General features: G+C 53.7%; 1 protein-coding gene across 1 annotated transcript in view; it reads left to right on the top strand.

The window, feature by feature from the left end:
- The first annotated feature begins 2727 nt into the window (after positions 1–2727).
- The window catches only part of HABP2 (hyaluronan binding protein 2), a 34188-nt gene continuing 16334 nt past the window's right edge, over positions 2728–20581 (top strand). The window contains exons 1-2 of the mRNA XM_055119556.1: positions 2728–2852; positions 14987–15023. Coding sequence (XP_054975531.1) covers positions 2781–2852; positions 14987–15023 — 109 coding nt within the window. The 5' untranslated portion in view covers positions 2728–2780. The remainder of the gene's footprint in view (positions 2853–14986; positions 15024–20581) is intronic.

The following is a 20581-nucleotide window of genomic DNA, read 5'->3' as shown; positions in this document are numbered from 1 at the left end:
TTAACCTGCCTGAGATGGTTCATTTCCACATTTACCTGCCCTCCCCTCCCCTCCTCTCCCCTCCCCTCCCCTTCCTTCCCCTCCCCTTCCTTCCCCTCCCCTTCCCTCCCCTTCCCTTCCGTTCCCATTTCTCTTCCGTTCCCATTTCTCTTCCCATTTCTCTTCCCATTTCTCTTCCCATTTCCTTTCCCTTCCCTTCCCTTCCCTTCCCTTCCCTTCCCTTCCCTTCCCTTCCCTTCCCTTCCCTTCCCTTCCCTTCCTCTCTTTCTTCCTCTTTACTTTCTTTTCTTTGACTTTTGGGGCACACCTGGTGGTGTTGAGGGGTTACCCTGAGCATGTGCTCCAGCCCTTTGAGGCCTCTCTCTGGTCCTTTTTCTCACCTGTGCCAACTCTGAGAGCTTTGAGCCCTGAGGTATCCCAGAATCTGAGATACTGCCAACCCCTATGCCAGCCTAGCAGATTCTTCTTAGCAACCAGATCCCCATAACGGCCTCACACCGACCCACACCCTCTTAGCTCCCACTGTCCCCACCTCCAGCCCCTCCTAGGGAGCCTGTTCCACTCCCGTTTCCTGCTTTTCGCACTTACCACCCACGACACCGGGAGACTCGCTCATTGCCCTCCTCCACTGAGCGCGTGCTTCTCCAGAGTGAAGTCTGTGTCTGCCCCTCTGTGGAAGCTCTCTGTAGATCTCTGGGGACGCCTGAGGCATGTGCAAGGAAGGTTCACAAACAACCTGAACTGTGTTTAACATTTCACAAATGCTTCCATTTTGCGCCTCCATTTTCCTTTCCCCCGTGAGTTGGGGTGACTCAGGCAGTGTTTCTCACCTATTTTCTGGCTGTGGCCCCCTTCTGGCCCTGCTTCCTTCCTGTGCTATAGGTTGTCCCCTCCTCATTTACATGATTTTCACCTGTGTCCCCCTTGGGATACCCTGGGGTCCCACAGGAGCCCGTGTGGTCCCCGGTTGAAAATCTCTACGCTAAGAAGTACAAGTTACCACAGTATCAACTGTCCCTTTAATAAAACAGTTACTCATTTGTTTGCTCCTTCAAAACATATTTATGGAGCACTTTAGCTCGTCCAGGCAGGGCCCAGGCTTCCCGGCCAGGCCTAAAAGGTGAGCTGAACCAAGCGAGTATGTCTGCACTCATGGGCTTTTGGCAGGGTAAGAACCAGGCATGAAATGGGAGTGCCCGCCTGCGTTAGCCCTACCTTGGGAAAGCTGCAGAAAGATCCAGGCTGGCTGCCACGGGAGACGCCTTTGGGCTGAGACCCCAAAGGCTTAGTGGTGAGGTGAGTTTGCGGGATGAACCTGCTCAAGAATTTAAGGGAGGAACAGTTAGGCTTGGAGAAAGGATGAGAGCGGATGTTCCCAAGATTATTAGGCCTACTACTCCCTTTCCAGAAACAGAACAAAACACCAAAACAAAAAAGCTCCGTGATCTGCTCCCCAACCCCGAAATTTCCCTTAGGAACCAACAGGAAGCAGCTCCCAGTTGTACCAACGGAGGCCCAGGTGGCTATAGCAGCCCTGGGTTGTTCCAGCGCCCCCTGGAGGTCAATAGTGCCCATTGGCTTGGTGAGGAACTTGACCGCTAAAATGTACTGATATGCATGCACAGTGGGCACAGGTGGGTGGGGAGTGGTCCAGGAAGGAATGGAAGGCCACCTCAGGTAAGATAGAGACAGCAGATGGGGATAAAGACGACGATGGGGGTCATGGAAGAGGTCAGTGTGTGTGCGGTGGGGGGAGGGGGAGGTTCTCATTCATGTTTCAAGGCCCCCAAGTAGTGGGGCACTGAGTCTGCCTGGCTCAGGGCTGCAGTGAGGAGGCACTCCGTGACCAGGCTCTGGCGGGGAGTATCTGAGCAGTTGGACCCAGGTGCCTGCAGGCGTTTCACAGCCCCGATTGGCTGTGCCTGGCTGTGGGACTCAGGCCGAGGGTTCCTGGAGCCCTTCTATAGCCAACCGCGGGCGGTCAGCTGTTCACAGGAGCACGATGGTGCTGATTAGACAGATCAGTGGTGTCCGGGAGAGCCCTCACCTTAGAGAGCTGCGCGCACGGGAGCTGAGGAAGGAATCTAGGAAACCCTTGGCCCCAATTTGAGCATTATGATTCCCCTGACCCTGGATCAAAGAAAGATGCCAAAGAAAGTGGGGGGGAGGAAGGAATGAAAAAGTAAAAACCTTATGTAATGAGATTTAAAAGAAAACTTTTGAAGCCAACAAGCAACCAAGGGCGATGCTTCAAAGGGCCCAGAATCAATGTTTGTCAATAGCAGTTTTGCATCTTTTAATTTATCTTTCATGAAATAAAGCGTAATGTTATTAGGAGCCTGTCCATGCCTTAATTCTGCTTTGAGATTTGATGAATCAGAACTCTATTAGCATTCTGTCCCAATCAGCAATGGTATAGACCCGGGGAGCAATCTTCCTGCTCTGGAACTTTCTTCCTGTGGCCAGGACTCGAGTTAACAGCCATAAGTTCCCCCCCCCCCCCCAGGTTCTGCATCTCCCAATCTTCCTTGGGAGATTCTGCCCAGAAAAGCAGCCACCCATGAATCAGCCCAGCCACAAAGTTCCCATTTGTTTAATCAAGATAGTTGGTTTGCAAAACATTAAACAGTATTTGATGCCTAGTTAATAATTTGCATCCTCTCTGTTTATTCCTGAATCCTTAGCGACTGATTGCCCGCCCCCTCCCCACCCTGTCTCCTAAAAGCAGAGGCCAGCAGATACTGTACTTGGGGCAAGACAAAATCCCTCAGTCTGTGAAGATGCTGGCCCGAACATCACTTCTCCAAGTAGTGCTGCTGTTAACGGAGCTGGCGGGAGAGGCAGCCTTGGGGGTGAGTCTTCTTTCCAAATCCTGGGAGTTGAGAGGCGCAGAGGCGAAGAGAGCCATGTCACTGGGGGGTGGGGGGGACGGATGAGAAGCTGTAGCTGTGAAGGGCTGACGAGGCCAAGTGGAGCGGGTCCTAGTGTCCAGCGCGCATACGTGCACAAGAGTGAATGCTCAAATGCATCAGACTTCTGGGACCGTGCTGGATCCCGACCGGGGAATCCTTTGCCAGAGATCCTGGCTATATACTGGCCGAGGCGGATTCACATTGAGTAGAGGCCCTGTGCTTTGGACTTTGTTTTGCAAGCCCCGTGGAGGGGACAGAGAGGTGGACAGGAGCCGAGGGACCCGGTGCTATGCAGCATGGGGCAGGGGGTGTGAGCAGAGGCGCTGGTCTGGCTGACTCAGACACTTGGGAGAGGTGAGCCATGGAGGTGTGGGGGCTCCTTGCTCTCTGCCCTGGGGGTCCTGAGAGCTGGCAGGATCTCGGGGGACATATGAGAAATGGAGCCTCCTGGGAGGCCAGAAGGGAGGTGGCCGGAGGCCTGACTGTGGGTGTGGGGGTCGGGGCTCCTGAGGCTGCGCTGGACCTGTGGAATGTCAGGCGAGTGACGTCACCTCTGCGCGCCTGTTTCCTCTGCTGCAAACCAAGAGAACTCCGTCGGCCCCTGACAGGGTCACCAAGCTGACCGGAGGCAATGCAGGGAGCTTTCTCTACGTGTTAGCTCCTTGCCCCGGGCACTTGCAGAGTGAACCCGATTTCTCTATGCAAAGTTGAAAATTGGCTCTTTGGTTGGTGAAGAGGAAGGGGTGGGCTTGAGGAGTGAGAGGGGATGAGGACAATGATAGCTTTATCATCACCATCATCATCATCATCATCATCATCACTATCATTAGTTCTTGCATTCAAATACAGGACCTCATTCAATGCAAGGCAACACTCAACCATTCAACCACTGAGCCACATTCCCAGCCATTTAATTTTATAAAATACCTGTGCATCTCCCTCCCTTTGCCACAATCCTGCCCCCTCTAGGGCGTCTCCTGCAAGAAGCAGATTAAATTCCAAGTTTTCTGATGCTCTTGTTTTAGTAACGACAGACTCCCCTCTCTCCACCACCTCCCCCCATTCCTCTCTCTGTACACCGTTCTCAGACACCAGCCCGAGCCCCGTGCTGAGTGGCCACAAAGCTCAGCTATGAAAGAGTGTTTTTGTTTTCTCAAAACTATCCTGCTCAGAAGCTGCAATGATAGGCGATGACACAAGTCCCTTATACCTTTTGATTGCTTCCTGGATGGCTGGGGCTGAGGTCCTGCTGGCATACCTCCAGAACAGAGACTAGCGGTGACAATTAGTTCCCACAGGACCCCAGAGAAGATATCAGTGAGAGAGAACGAGGTCCGGAAGTTGTGGGTAAGGAGGCGAAATGATGCTGTCTGTCTTAAGTTCACAAAAGGTCATGGTCCCCCCCAAATCCCATGTTTGGGTGTTTCGTGTTGTTGTTGCTGTTGTTGTTTCGAATCCTGGTGAATTTTTAAGGTTAATGATGAAATTATTAGTCAATCATGGGATGAAAGAGAAAATATGAGTTAGCCTTCAGGCAATGAGCTTAGCTAATTCCAAAGAGAGGATTCAGGGCTGGGCCACTCTCTCACCCCAGATGTGAGCTAGACAGGTGGTCGGAGGGAGCCGCCACTCACAGGCCCACAGGGATGGAGGGGACAACTGGCTCAAATACTTTTGTGTGTGTGTTGGGTGGGGGATGGGGGTTCGGGGTGTCATGGGTGGGGAGAAAGAGCCTCTTGGCCAGATGGGCTGGGCTATACCTCCCCGGATGTGGGGCTACAAACAATAACCACCTGCTCCTGTTTCGGGGGCAGCCCTGAGTTCCTGGCTGGGGGCTCTAGTGGTTGGATCAATTCAACTCTGGGAAGACCCTAGAAGTGAATCCTATTTGGTTCTTACTTTACTGATATCAGCGGGACCACCTGTCTCCAAGGTCTGGATCTGGGGGGCACCAGGCTGAGTTCTTGAGCTCATCTGGTGTCGATTCACATGGGCCCGAGGCCCAGCCCAGGACTCGCTTCTTTAGACCACAGAGCTGCAGGGCCTGGTCCTAGGCGTGAGAGGGGGAAGGAGTGTCCCTTGTCCGTGGTGGACGGAGTGTGATGGAGCGTCCATGCCTGAAACACAGCTGTCCACGGGGGCTGTAGGGTGGTCAGGGAAGCAAACCCCATCTTCCGGGAGTCAGGTTGCCCAGCTGGCCTTCTGCTGGTCCTGTGAGCCTCAGTTTTAATTCAGGGAGTCACTATCCAGAGACACCTGGGTCTTCTGCAACTGAGGTAAATACCAAGAAGCCCCTCACCAAACACACATATACACACACACTCACACACTCACACACACACATACACAGACTCACACACTCACACACACGCAAAAAACACTCACACTCACACATACTCACACACACATACACACATGCAAAAAACACTCACACACACACACACACACTCACACACGGCCTGCCTGCTCTGGTCTAGATGTGTCTGCTCTCACCTCTCAGCACAGAGCTTGTCCTCTGCACGGCCTCCGTTGTCATCCCCATTTGGCCGAGGAGAACAAAATCAGATATGCTCACTGCCCGGCCAGCCAGGCCGAATTCCACTCTTGTCTCTGTAACTGGGCTTTTTGAACCCTCGAGTCTCAACGTTGGCGTTTCCCAGGCCCTGAGCCGCCAACACCTTCGCTCAGGTCAGAGGTGGCCCGAGGCAGCATGGGGGTCCTCCTTTCGGTTCACAGACCAAGTTTGTCCGTTCTGCAAGTAGAGTTGACTCCAAAAACACCTTTATTTTTTTTTCTTTTGGAATGAGTTAGCAATGCTTGAAAATCGGAATTCTGCACATCCAAATACAAACCTCCAGCGTTTCTGGAAAGTCTATTGTTCTGCTAACACCCGCCCGCAAGCCCGCCTGGGTGCAGGGAGAGAAGGGGTTTCCGCTCCCGTTTCCACGGCCCTGACCCCTCTGCTGCCGCTGTGCATTATCTGCCTGGTTCTACCTTGGGCTTGGAAAACAAAAAGAGAGAGAGACAGACAGACAGACTGACCGACCGACAAACAGTCCATTCATTGTTCCGAAACATCCAGGCTGTTCAGGAATGAGCCCACTTTGAAAGCTCACGTATCTGGATTTATGTCAGATCCGATCTGACCTCCAGATGCCGACGGCCCCCACACCGAAGCAGGCCTTTGACCGAAGATCCAGGCTAACCTTTGCAGAGTGGCGCTGCCCCTGTCTGTCCCCGTCAGGCCTCAGAGAAACCTCCTCCCCGCCTTGCTCCAGTCACACACAGTCTCGAGGCACGACAAGGCCAGACTTCCAACTTGCAACTGATGGGTTAAAAGCAAAACAAACCCTCGTTCGAGGCCTCCTTCCCCTCATTAGCTACGACAGCGTCCGCGGGTATTTAGGGAAATCAGGTCGCGGGGAATTGCATGTGTCTATAGGCACAGATATATTTATATTTTAAATTCATTAGAGTCCCCTAAATGCTAAACCAATTCTGCTCTCACAGAGAGACGGCACGGCAGATATTCGGCAGCCGGGATTTTAAATAAAACATGCTTTTTCTTCATAATTAATATAACAAGGTTTCTTGGCTTAGGACTTGGCAAAGATCCCAGGGAGCGTGGGGGGAGGGGAGTGGGGGTTGGTGTGCGGGCTGTGACCCGGCAAACCAGTTCCTGGAAGAGCTTGCGCCCAGCGCAAACCTTTCTCCCTTGCTCCGAGTCACACTACCCCAAGCCAGCCGGCCAAACTCCCCGGCAAGGGCCGAAGATCACAGTGTGTCTCTGCAGCAGCCACACGTGAGTGGCTCGAGTCTCACCCAGGCCAGGCATTGTGTGCTGAGGTTTACTGTCTCTTTATTGCGGTGGGGCCCACTGGCTGCCTCGTTCCATGGACGAGATGCTAAGGAGTGACCGCGTGCGCCCGAGCTGGCCTCTTCACGGGGCCGCAGGGAGCTGGGCTTGGAACTCGGGTCGGATGCCAAGTTCCGGTCTGGGAACTCTGCAGCCCAGGGTGGCACTGTCAGACGTGACACCCTCACAAACAAGGGACTGTTGCGTGAGGTTTCAGAAGTGTCAGAAGGACCCGGGGGCTGACTTCAGCTTCAGTCGCACCTTCCAGCTCTTCTGTTCCACCCCGGAAGGATTCGGTTTTGCAGCCGAGCTCACCAAGGAGTTCGGTGTTCCCCGACTGACTTCAACCACGAGCGAATCCAGCCTCAGAAATTTGGCCCGCGCTCCAACTTTTTCTTTATGCCTTTAAAATACATACTTATCTATTCTAACGAAATCGATGGGGGCGGGGGGTGTCTGTGCTCAGGATCACTCCTGGTGGTGCTCTGAGCACTACATGTGGTGTTAAGGATCGAACTGCACTGGCTTTCCAGCCCTGAATAGCTTAATTTTTTTTTTAAAAGAAGGAAACTGTTAGGACTATAAACAGAAACATCAAACAGAAACACAAAGGCATTGAATTGTCCCTAGGGAGGGTGGTCAGGGCTAGAAGGGGCTACTAGCCTGAGTTTGAGGAGAGAAGGAGCCACTCAACCAGCATCCCCCAGGTCTGTCTTTCTGCAAGTCCAGGAGGGCTGCTGGTAACACTGGGATGGGAATGACTGTTCGGAGGTTCAGCCCACCCCGGTCAGGTACCAGTGTGCCTGGCGAAGGTGGTGTGTACTGGGGGGAAGGGGGTAGAATCTATGTTCCAAAGCGCAGAAAACACAAAAGTGAGCAGAGCGCCAGGGGGTGAGGTCAGGAGTGAACTCAGTTCCCCATGATGCAAAGTAACTTTTCTGAACCCCTGAGCTTTTCACCGGGGTTGGGAGGCTAAAGCCGTTTGCACAGGCATTGGTGTCCAGACTAACTTCTGATTTCAGTCGCCTTAGTTCACTTCCCGCCTCTAGTTCATTTGCTTTTTCCAAGTGCTCCTAAGAGCATGACCACATCCAGAAGGTGCGTCTCTGTCTCCAGTCTCTGTGTCAGGGATGGCCTTGTGTCTGACCTCTTCCCTTCTCCTCACCAGGCTCCCAGATCCAGAGCCCTGGGGTGTTTCATTTGTAACAAGTTCTTCTGAACAATCATAATTTGCAAAGACTGCACTACCCCTAAGCAGCCAAATCCCCTGTATAAGACAGAAGTTTGCATAAAGACAGTCACCTTAAATAAACTGGGGAAACAGAGAGATATAAATGTATGGTTTTATATATATATATCACTGTATCACTGTCATCCCATTGTTCGTCGATTTACTCAAGCAGGCACCAGTAACATCTCTATTACATTCAGCCCTGAGATTTCAGCAGCCTCTCCTTACTCGTCTTTCCCAATGATTGGAGACTCTTTCAGGGTCAGGGGAATGAGACCTATCATTTGTTTTTGGCATATCGAATATGCCACAGGTAGCTTGCCAGGCTCTACCATGCGGGTGGGATACTCTCGGTAGCTTGCCAGGCTCTCTGAGAGGTGTGTATATATCTTTTACTGTAGGAGTAAGTGCTTGTATATATATATGTATGTATATATATGTGTATATATATATATAATCATCATCCCGTTGATAGTCGATTTTCTTGAGTGGTCTCAGTAACGTCTCCATTCTCCTAGCCCTGAGATTTTAGAAGCCTCTCTTTACTCGTCCTTTCCAACAGTGCCGCATTGAAGGCTCTTTCAGGGTCAGGGGAATGAGACCCATCATTGTTACTGGTTTTGGCGTATGAATATGCCACGGGGAGCTTGCCAGGTTCTCCCAAAATATACATAATATATAGATATTAATATATGGTTTGGGGCTAGAGCAATAGCACAGTTGGTAGGGTGTTTGCCTTGCATTCGGCCAACCCGGGTTCGATTCCCAGCATCTCATATGGTCCCCCGAGCACCGCCAGAGGTAATTCCTGAGTGCAGAGCCAGGAGTAACCCCTGTGCAGAGCTGGGTGTGACCCAAAAAGCAAATATATATATATATACATATATATGTATGGTTTGTGTATATATTTATATGTTAAATATATAGATATAAATATATGGTTTTGTATATATTTATATATACTAAATGTATCATCATCATCATCATCATCCGTTGACTGTTGAATTTCTCAAGCGGTCTCAGTAATATCTCCGTTTGTCCAAGCCCTGAGATTTTAGAAGCCTCTCTCTATTCGTCTTTCCAATGATGCCATGCTGGAGGCTCTTTCAGGATCAGAGGAATGAGACTCAGCTTGTTACCAGTTTTGGCATACTAATACACCATGGGGACCTTGCCAGGCTCTCCCATGTGGGCAGGAAACTCCCAGTAGTTTGCCAGGTTCTCCCAGAGGGAGAAGTAGGCTATAAGATATCATGTGGCTGCTTTGCAGCTGCACGCTTCAGGAAGCTGGCTTTTACGTCTCTGGATGCTGGCCATTGACAGGATTACATGGTACCAGGGGCAATCCTTGGGTGTGACCGCCTGGCTACTGGAAGATGGGAAATATGGGTGGAGGAGGCCCAGTCCTGATCCGAGCAGCCTTGGAGGTCTCGACCCTGGGTCCCACATACCTGGGTTCCCCTGCCGGTTCCTTCATGTGTGAGGCTCATCCGAACATGTGGAGAGGGGCCTTGAGCATGGCTGTGGCTAGGCTCCAGAGGTCTTCGGCTGCCAGGAGCTCTACTCACGGTGGGGAGGGAAGCAGGAGCGCATCCCCTTCAAGGAGCTCCCGGGGAAGACAGCCAGGCACAGGGGTAAGAGACTCTCTGTGTTGCTCTCCTCCAGGGCCAGCATTAAATGTATAGATATAAATATATGTATAAATATATGGTTATATATATATATATATACAAAACTACAGTTTTTTTGAAAAGCACCATATGGTTTTGCACAAACATTCATCCCAGGGTACATGTTTGCAGTAGGAGGTGGAGTAGGAGGATGGTATGAATGTGCAGTGGGCAGCTAACTGGCCCCTAGGAATTCTGTGCTCTGTTACCTTTGTGCCTTAGCTTGACCTGTGTTTCTGGTCCACCAGTGAGACCCCGCCTTGTGGAGCTTGTGCTCCAATCCCTGGCCTGCATTCAAGACCAGCAATGGCAGCCTCTCTCAGCGGTGGTGCAGACTTCCATCCTAGCTGGCTGACGTTAAGGGTAGACCAGCTCTGCTCTGGTGGTTGGAGACATCTGGTCTACCACCAGATGATGGTGGCAATCCAAGTGATGGGCTCCACTTGGGCCCCAACTTTCACCCCACCCTCGCCCCCTTGCAGGTGCTACAGTGTTCTGACCCCAAGGAACAGACCCAGTCCTACCTCTTCCCTTCACTCCTTCCCAGTCCTCTGGAAATGCTTTTCCTCAGCTAATCCCTATAACTCACCAGCTCAGATGTGCAGGAGCCTCTGCTTTTTTGTTTTGTTACCCAGAAAATTGGACTGGAGCAATAGCACAATTAGTAGGGCGTTTGCCTGGCACACAGCTGACCCGGATTCGATTCCTCCGTCCCTCTCCAAGACCCTAGCAAGCTACTGAGAGTATCCTGTCCGCACAACAGAGCCTGGCAAGCTATCCATGATGTATTCAATATGCCAAAAATAGTAACAGCAAGTCTCACAATGGAGATGTTACTGGTGCCCGCTTGAGCAAACTAATGAACAACGGGACGACAGTGCTACAGTGCTACCCAGAAAATCCAAGAGTTCTGAAGGGAAAGGCAGACCCTGAGATGATCATTAAAGAAGGAGCAAATTTCTAGAAGAGAAATTTCTTCTCAATGATGTCTGCCTGCAAGGAGCGGGCATGTGAGTTAGTAAGACTTAGAGATTCGGGATCTTCTCTCTTTGTTCCTTTTCTCTGCTTTCACGGACCAACCTGAGCCTCGAGGAAAGCATGCACTGAGCACCTTGCTAAAGTGTAGACCCCCAGGGAAACTGAGGGTCCCAAGTCATGGCTCCATGGAGAAAGGCTGAGTGTGGAGCAGCCCAGCCGGTGAGCAGATGGACCCAGAGCGTCTCTCTGAGCCCCTTGCAGTGTGTCTGCCTTCCACCAGGAGCAACCTCCTGAGCACGGGACAGTAGGATGGGGAGCAGTGCCCACATGCTGGGGCAGCTCTGCAGCTTCAGGAAAGGCTGTGCTGGGAAGAGTGGGCAGTGGCTGACCCGCCTTTGAATCTGGGTGGAGGATATGCTCGGTGCTGGCCACCAAGGTGTGGCTGACACTGGAGCCAATTTTCATGGCCTTCCGGCAGTCCCTGGGAGCTAGTGGTCCTGGGTCCTGTCAGGCTTGTTGGTCTGCTCAGGTCCTTCCCAGGACTTTCTAAGAGTGCCCCGAGTCTCAGAGGACCCAGGAGCCCTCCCATCTCCTCCTCCATCCTTTGCCCCAACCCTTCTGAAACAAGGCCAGAAGGAGCTTGTGGGAGGTGGGCGTCAGGGCAGCGGAGATGAGACCCCCCAGCCTCTGAGGCACGGCTGCTCCATCAGTAACCAAGAAACCAGACAGAGGCATGGAGAGCATTTCACATGCTCTCGGACCCGTCAATTCTAGGGGAACCGTGACCTGTGATCATAGGGCTCCTCCTTTTGGAATCCGCAAGCCCCAAGGGTAGAGGGTTCTGTCTTTTCTGGGGGTGATGGGCGGGAGGGGTGGAGGCAGGGTGTGGGGCCACACCTGGCCGCCGTGCTCAGGGATCGCTCCTGGCAGTGCTTGGGGGACCATGCGGGGTGCCCAGGAGCGAACCTGGGTCTGCTGCGTGCATGGCAAGAGTGCCACCTGCTGTGCGGACTCTCCCTCCTGCGTGGGGGCAAGGAGTGCTTGGAACACTTCCTTGGCTGGTCCGGGGGGATGCTGAGAGGCAATCAAGCCCATCCAGGCCCTCCTCCAGGTGCAAATCAAGGATCCAGACTGGCTCACGTAACCAGTGACTGGCCTGTCCTTCCCCCTTGCGCCCCCCACGCCCTCTGCCCCTCTGCAAGTATCCAGGCTGGCATTTGACCAGCCACTTCCCACCTCTCCACTCACTTCCAATCCTTTGGGTGCTCCGGCTGCCTCCTCCCCCTTCCCAAAACGCGTACATCTCCGGGGCTGAAGAGGGGGTGGGGAAGGGAGCACCCGCCTCAGACTCCTAGAGGGCCAGTGGGATCAGAAGCCCCCCCCACCCATCCCCCACCCCCGCCATCCCTACCCCTGCCCCACCCCAGCCCAGACTGTGGCTACTTACATCTGGGTTCCCCCGATCTCGGGTTCCTGGGAAGGGCGCGAGCGCCACCTGCTGGCTGCATGCCGCGCAGCACCTACTGTCCACGCGCTGAAGTTAAAGCCGGGAAAAGGCCCAAGGCTGGGGTCCTAGAGGAACAACTTGATCCAGTTTATCCATGCTGCCCCTTCCCCCTCGAAGAATGTTCTCTGAAGCCCCCGGGTGAGAGAGCTGCTATGAATTTTCAGGAATTTTCCTCAGTGTTTAGCTCAATTAGGAGAATTCTGCAGGCCTGTGTCAGTGTAGGCGGGAAGGGACCTCCATGAGGCCAGGGGGAGCAGCGGGGGCAGGCAGAGATGACAGGCTGTCACCAGGGCTGACATGTGTCCTGGTGCTTCTCTCGTGGTCCGTCCTTGGCGTCTCCTTGGAACTCACATCCAGAGCTGCTCACCCCATACTGCCAGGCCCAATCATACTTGGGAACCCCACCCTGGCCTTCCTCTGCCAACCACCCACTCCCAGACTCTGCCCCCTTGATCTCTCCTGCAGAAACACGCAGGGCCCCCCGGGACAACTGAACTGGCACAGGCTACCAGTGGTCTCTGTCTGCTTCTACGTGCCTCCTCCTCCCCTTCGCTTCACTTGCATTTGTCAAGCAAGAGTCCGGCCCCGCAGGGCCTGTACCCAGCTCCTTGCAATAGTGGCTCTACCTCCAGGGCCAGGCCGCCCTGCAGGACTGTTTGAAGCCCCCCTCGAGGCGGTGGCAGAGCCTCTCCCAAGAGTCAGTCGCAGGCCATGAGTGAGCTAATGAAATCCAACTCTGAACCAAGACTCCCTCAGACACGCCATATTCCAATCTCCCGCGTGGGTTGGGAACGGCCTTTGCAGTCTTGGCTATCGTTGAGTCTAGCTCAGACACTGCAGGGGTGGGGCAGGTCTCTGGCTCACGAAACACCCCCTGGCCTTTGTTATCTTTCCCGAGGGGCCCTTTGCACAGGGTCCAAGTTGGTGGCGTCATGGTTCGGATCTTCTCTGCTCCTCATGGGTAGATTCAGGACAAGTGTTTTGGTTCAGAACATGGATGATGGGGCCAGGAAAAGGGCTCAGGGGGCAGAGAAAAATGTTTTGCATGAAGAGTCTCCCAGCACTGCATGCCTCCCCGCACCCAGCATTTCTAAGGGTGAAGGACCCCTGAGCTCTGCTGGGTGTGGCTCTTATCACATCACTGAACCCAAATATTGAACAACCCAGCCTGATTGGTTAAATGTGGTCAGGACTGGACTTGGAGCTCACAGAACGTGATGCAGGAGGCCAAGAAGGACCCCAATAAGCCTGTCCATCATGCCAGAATGCATTCTTCCTTGGCTGATCCAGCATCTGAGGGATTCCCAAACGGTAAGCAGGCCCATGTAAGACAGGATGAAAAGTTCTAGAGAGCAGTGAAAGGAAAGGTACCCAGAAGTCCAGATCCATATAGACTCAGAGAAAAACGCATATTGGCAGCCTCAACTTTGGGACCACCAGGACCCCAGGGGGATGTCCTAGGTGCCAGAACACTTGTTTTCTGAGTCAGAAGCCTGAAAACTAAGCCTTCGAATCACCAGACAGGAAAGAAAGTATTTGGGGCAACACAGTCTCTGTCACAACCGCTCCTCCACGGCTGCATGAAAACAGCCCTTCCGGCTGCATAGCCAAGGTGTGTGTGGGGGGGGTGGTCAGGGAGGTGCAAGTTCCAATAAATTTTGTTCAACAAAAGTCACAACTACTGGTGCCTGACCTTAAACTGACTTTGAGGTCTTGATGTGAAGGGCCTGGTTTGCTGACCCCAGGTTTAAACAAGAGAAATAAAATATTTCAGATATTAGATGAGTAAAAACTAAGTTCTGCATTCTAAAAGCAGAAGAGACTATTCAACTCCATACTTATTCAACCGAACTTCCGGGGGAATGCCCAGGTGCTCGGCATGACACAGGGAGGGTAAAGTATCAGGGTGTAGACAGTCTATTCTGGGGGACAGAGCCTGAGGGGATGCCCCCAGAATATGCCCATCTAAACCCCATGCTGTTCGAAGGCCTTGGAGGGGGGGGCGGTGGGAGGCGTGTGGAGGGGGCGGGCAGAGGAAATGGGGAGGGAGTTACACGGATAGACAGTCTAGGAAGGTGACATAATGGGAGCAGAGTGACAGTCACCAGCGGGAGCTGACTGGGCAGCAGGAACAGAAGTGCAGTGGCCCTGTGAGTCCCCACTTCTGTCTTGACTGGACCACTATGGACCCGGGATGGGTGACTGGTCAGGGGCCCAGCAGGAAGTACAGGATGGACAGGGAGGTGATCCATAGGACAGGACAGAGCAGGATTTTGCATTTGCTTTTGTTTTGTTGTCAGGGAAGCTCAGCCTACAGTGCTCAGGGGGGTCTTCCAATACTCAGGGGTCCACTAGAACCTGGGGCCTGAGGCCAGGCGCTCCATGAGCACCCGGGCCTGGGCGCTGTGTTTCCTCCAGAACAACAGGAAGCCAGGGGACCGTTCCAAGCCTCAGTCCCCTCCCAGTCCTGCCCCCAGAGAGAGCAGGAGTCCCCAGCCTCTCACAGCTGTTCACTCATCCCTAGAGAGGCTTACAAGAGGATTCTTTGGTGCCTGGCTGTGGCTGGGGGGTGGGGGGGCGGCAGTGTGTGCCCAAGCAGACAGGAGGTGCCCGCCCATGTCATCCTGGGACGAGCCCTGGGCAGCCATGTTCCAAGCCAGCCCAGGATGCAGATTTGGGGGTGGTGCAGGGGGATGGTACTACCACCTGAGTCTGAGCCCACCCGCCCTCCAACCCCGGGCCCAGTAGAAGATTAGGGCGTACCAGTGCCCTGGGTGAGAGCTGGGAGTTCCCAGCTGGCCCGCTCAACCTTGCTCTGTTTCTGTCTTCCAGTTCTCCCTGAGGTCCCTTCTCCAGGACCCAGATCCAGGTAAGTGGCCAGGGGCTCCCACAAGCCAGGGGAGGTGCAGGCGGGTGACCCGGGGCTCCCCCCAGCCTCAGGCCACTCTGGGGAAGCAGAAAGCGGGCCCCTGCCTGGCAGAACTGGAACAACCTCAGGGTTCAGGTGCTTCACAGCTATCCCGGGGGCCTTCGAGAATTTCCTCCAGAAAAGTGGGACTCCTAGAAAAGTCCACACACGCACCAGTGGACCTGACTTCAAGTTGCCTATGGACATTCCTGATGCCTAGAGCCGGGACCACCAGGGGAAGGGGCAGATGCAGAGAAACGCTTCCATTTCACGGAGGGGGGAGGGGAGGATTGGAGAGGGGAGAGACTCGCCCAGGTTCCTCACACAGCCCGTTGGCAGCTGAGACACACACAAAGGTCAAGGCAAAGCAAGGCAATGATTGGTCCCGTGAGGGCCTCCCCCGACCAATGCCCCCCTCCTCCATGCTGGGCTGCCCCTTCCTGCCCTCACCCACCCTGGACTCCCTTTGCTGTCCTGAGACCCAAAGGAGAAAACGCCATTCCTTGTCCCATTTGCTTCTGGGGGCCTCCACCTCCCACGGAAGCCACCTGAACTGGTCATCCCATGAGGAAGGAGGTGGACAGGCAGACAGGGACACCGCAGTCACACACAACCTCAGTGAGTATCTCTGGAGAGAGCCCAGAGGTCTGACCGCCGAGTGTGGGAAGGCCCGTGCTTTCCCCCAAAGCAGCATCCACTGACCTGTGATTAACATCCTTGGAGAAGCTGCTGTGTAGTGTCCATTGGCCACCCCAACATCCACCCAAGGAGTCCTTCCCTGCTGCCCTCTGCCCATCTTCCCTGAAAACTGTGCAAGCACTGCAGAAGGGGCCACTGTGGCCCAGGGTCCAAGAGACAGAGCCGTGCAACGTGGGTGGCCCAGAAGCAGGAACAGGGCCCAGAAGACTCTAGGGACCTCGCTCTCTGCAAGTGTCCACAAAGACGCCTTCATCTGAGTCCACGAGGGGACAATAAGACGCATCTTTGCCTCCAGACCGGTGCCACCGGCCACTGGTGCCTCTACTGTGAAGGGCACCTGCAATGACCCTGCATCTGTGACACCCCAGGGTTGTGCAGGGAACTGTTCCCGCGACTGAGCAGACGCCCAGAACAGGTTCTTTCACTGCACCCACCAGGCTTTTCAGGAAATAAAACCAACCGGAAGCTGTAGGTCACAGCTGATCTGAAAACAGGTGACTAGAAGCACCGCCCACATATCTGAACAAGAGGTAGTGAGTTCCCCGTCACCGGGGGCATCTAAGCACAGGACAAGAACACACTTAGCAGGAGAGGATGTTGGGCTTGACAGGGGAGATTCCTGGTTCTGCTGAGAGGCAAGGACAATAACCCAAAGCTCATGCCTGGCAGGTGGTTCTGTCCCCGGCACCGCCGACGGTACCCAAGCCTATCTGGGTCAGGCCTGGATTGCCCTGAGCACCGCTTGGGGCGGCCCAGGTAATCCCAGCATGGCAAGAGCCGGCAGCACTGAAGTCCTGGGCCCTCACGTTGTCCGTGCACCTGGTTGGATGAGAGTCACTGGGAGGGGCGCAGGGCCTCCTGACCACCCCAGAGGCGCAATAACCCCCTCGCCCCCAGAGGAAAGAGAACTTTGCAGAGGTCGTCTGAGAGCTCGGTCAGGGTTTGAAGGAAGCCTGGAGCACATCCCCTGGGCTCCCGTTTAGGGATGCTCTGTTCACCTCTGACTGGTGAATCGAGTCGGAGATAAGGCAGGGCCCCCGGCAAAGAGCAGGCGAGGCTTTTCCAAGCACCCACTGGTCCTGAGTGTGTCTCACACGGGGTAGGCAGTGGGGTGGGGAGAGAGGCGGCCACAGCTTTGATGGAATCTGTCAGACGCCGGCCTGCTGGGACCAGCTCTGAGCCCCCGATCAGGGCCAAGCCGCAGCTCTAACCGGGCTTGCCAGAGACAGTGTGCGCTGGGGGCCCTGCCACAGGCCCAGCGAGTGGCCGAGGCGGCGGCCATCAAACAGGAGCGAGCAGGTGACACAGCAGCCCGCAGGCCTGCTTCAAAGCCGCCTGGGCCCTGCGCAGCCGCACGGGCTGAGTCCGTCCATCAGCTGTCCGCCACCTGCCAGCCGGGGCTCCTCTGGGCCTGCCATGCCAGCCGGCTCGTCAGCATCAAATGCAGGCCGGCGGGGCCGGGGGCTGCAGGAGGCCCCCCGAGGAGCCGTCTGTGCCAGGGTGATGGAGGAGGCCCACCAGGCTGGCGTTCTTGGGATTTCTGGTCTGCCCCCACACATATGGCGAGTCTTTAACCCGAGCCACCGCAAAGCCCAGCCCCGGGACGCCGGGCTTCTTCCCAGAGAGCCTGGCCGGGACTGCAGAGAGGCTGCAGGCCCGTGCCGGGAGGAGATTTACGGACGCCGGCTGCTTCCCGGAGGTTTGACAAGATGCCCTCGAAGACTGCAGGACATGGAGAAGAGCCCGGGGACCTGAAGCGAGGTTGCGCGGGGGTCCTTGGCATTTCCTTCTGCCTTGCTGCTTCCTTCTCTGGGAAACTTGAATGACTGGGGTGGCAGTGGTGGCTCCTGTGACTCAGCACATGCCTGGCAGGCAGGAGGCCCCGAGTTCGATCCCCCACATCGCATGGCCCCAAGCACCGCTGGTTGTAACGACCATGAATATAAATAAGGGAGAATGGAGAGAGAGAACAGCGGGCAAGTTCTCGGCCCCGCATGTAGCCGACCTCCGTGAGATTCCCCCACACCACAGAGGTAGCCTGAGCACTGCCAGGACTGACCTTTGAGCATAAGTCCAGAGTGAGCCATGAGCACCACCAGGTGTGACAACAACAACAACAACAACAACAACAATGATAACAATAATCTGTCACGACTGTCATCCCATTGCTCATCAATTTGTTCGAGCGGGCACCAGTAACATCTCTCACTGTGAGACTCATTGTTACTGTTTTTGGCATATCCAATATGCATGGGTAGCTTGCCAGGCTCTGCTGTTTGATTATATTATATTCACTGTATCACTGTATCACTGTTATCCCATTGGTCATTGATTTGCTCGAGCGGGCACCAGTAACGTCTCCATTCGTCCCTGTTGCATGCAAGTGTAGCCGGATGGCAAATTGGGGGCTCTTTCAGAGTCAGGGAAATGAGGACCATCTTTGTTACTGTTACTTTGTTACTGTTTTTGATATAATGTAATATAATAATATATTATACTACATATATATAGTATATATATATATACAATATATAAAGTATCATATTATAATATATGATACTTTATATATTGTATTGTTTATATATTATTAATATACCATATAATATATTTTTATAGATAATAATAGTTAATTGTTACTGCTATTATTATTATTATTATTATTATTATTATTATTATTATTATTGGGCTGGAGCGATAGCACAGCAGTTGGGCATTCACCTTTCACGCAGCAGACCCATGTTTGATTCCTCCGCCCCTCTCGGAGAGCCCGGCAAGCTACCGAGAGTATGGAGCCCGCACAGCAGAGCCTGGCAAGCTCCCCGTGCATATTGGATATGCCAAAAACAGTAACAATAAGTCTCTCAATGAGAGACGTTACTGGTGCCCACTTGAGCAAATCAATGAGCAACGGGATGACAGTGACAGTGATTATTGTTATTATTATGGCCTAGAGTTAAAGGAGACCATGCAACCCTTTGTTTGGCCTAGAGCCTAATGCATAGCAAGTACTCAGTACACAATACTTACTCAGTACACAATAGCCTAGAATTAGGTCTCCCCATTCTTCCCATCAGTTTCGTCTGTTAAAGAGACAGATTCACAGTGTCTTTAGACCTACCATGAAATATTCCGACCCCTCCTTCTTCCCCCACGCTTTTCCTTCTAGGGTCTAGGCAAGTCTCAACTGTCTTGCTGGGCTCTGGAGCACCCTGCGTGAGGCTGCAATAAATCCCTCTCTGCACAGAAAATCACCTGGATACGCTTCTAGACTCCTCTGAGCTATCTAGGCATTTCCTTCCTCAGATGCCTGAGATGCTGATTGCACATCCCTCCTTCTCCCAGAGCCTGTTTCCTCTGCTCAGCACCCAGTGCCTGCCATGTGCTGGCCTATCAGAAGCAAGAGGAGCCTGGCCCCAAAGGGGACCCTTTCTCTCTCAACACAAAGCTGACCTGTACCTAAGGCCCAGCGTGGAACCCTGGGGGTAGGAAGAGAAGAGAGATAGACTTGGCCCTTGCTCTTGAGAAACCAACTCTGGCTGGAGAAAACATTCTACAGATCCAGTTATAACCAACCCCAGGAAGAGATGCTACCCCAGACCCACCCAAGAAACTGCACTCATCCTGGGCCACTGAGGAATGTTCTAGTATCAGAAATGCCTATCCTGGGGCTGGGTAGGGCATCTGCCTTGCACGCAGCTGACCCAGGTTCGATTCCCAGCATCCCATATGGTCCTCCAGCACCGCCAGGAGTAATTCGTGAGTGTAGAGCCAGGAGTAACCCCTGTGCATTGCTGGGTGTGACCGGAAAAGCAAAAAAATAAAATAAAATAAATGCCTATCCTGCTGGCCAGCCACTATCAATGCAATCGTCGGGGTCCACTTGTTATCACTGCACGATGTACTGCCCTAGACCCAGCAGCTTAAACCTCTGGCCATGTACTTAGATCCCAAATCTGTGGGCTAGCTTAGGTTTGCCTGAGCATTGCTTCTGGTTGGGACAAGCCTCCTTGGTCCTGTTTTATTTGTTTGTGGTTTGAGGGACACACCGGGCAGTGTTCATGGTACCAGGTGGTGCTGAAAATCCAAGCTGGGTCTCCCCCACACAAAGCATACATGCAGCCCCCTGAGCTGTCTCTGCGGCCCGGGGTTCACTGACCTTGGCTGGGCCTCCTCCTGTGCTCACCGTCAGCCAGTCAATGGCGTGGGCTTTCTCCTAGGTCTGAGGTCCCGTGGAGCATCCAAAGGCCTGCTGTGGTCTATGTTCCCTGTCCTCTTGGAAAATAGGCCCAGCTGCTCAGGAAAAAGGGGAGAGGAAAGGCTCGCGAGGTCTGGGGTCCAGGTTGGGGGCTAGGACTCCATCTTTTCACCTCATGCCACTGGCCCAAGCAGATCCTAGAGACCAATCCTGACCCCAAAGGTGGAGAACGGGCTCTGTCTCTCAATGGAAGGTCCCATTCCAGAGGTGTCGCTTCTGGAAGGGGTGAAGAACGGGCACCATCTCCCCCTGAAGTTGCCCAGACCACCTGACTCCAAGGTGGAATTGGAGGCCCTTGGGTCTCGTGTTGGCCATAGCTGTCTGCCACACTCTTTCTTTCTCTTCTCCTTCCTTGTCCAGCCTCTGTGTCCCACCTGGACTGGAGACTTTGGGGGAGGACAAGGGCTCCTTCCCACTCCCTCTTTGGTCTAACCCACCACAATTCCCCATTGAAAGCAGTGCCCCTACTCCTAGAGTTGGACCCATTGCTGCCATCGCCAATGGGGTTAACTATTGACCCCATTGACAAAAGGAGTTTTCAATCTGAGATGGAGACACCTTCCCC

Source organism: Sorex araneus, chromosome 11 (genome assembly GCF_027595985.1).
Source record: "Sorex araneus isolate mSorAra2 chromosome 11, mSorAra2.pri, whole genome shotgun sequence".
NCBI lineage: Eukaryota > Metazoa > Chordata > Mammalia > Eulipotyphla > Soricidae > Sorex > Sorex araneus.
Note: the sequence above shows the minus strand (reverse complement) of the source record. Positions and strands in the feature narration are given on the sequence as shown.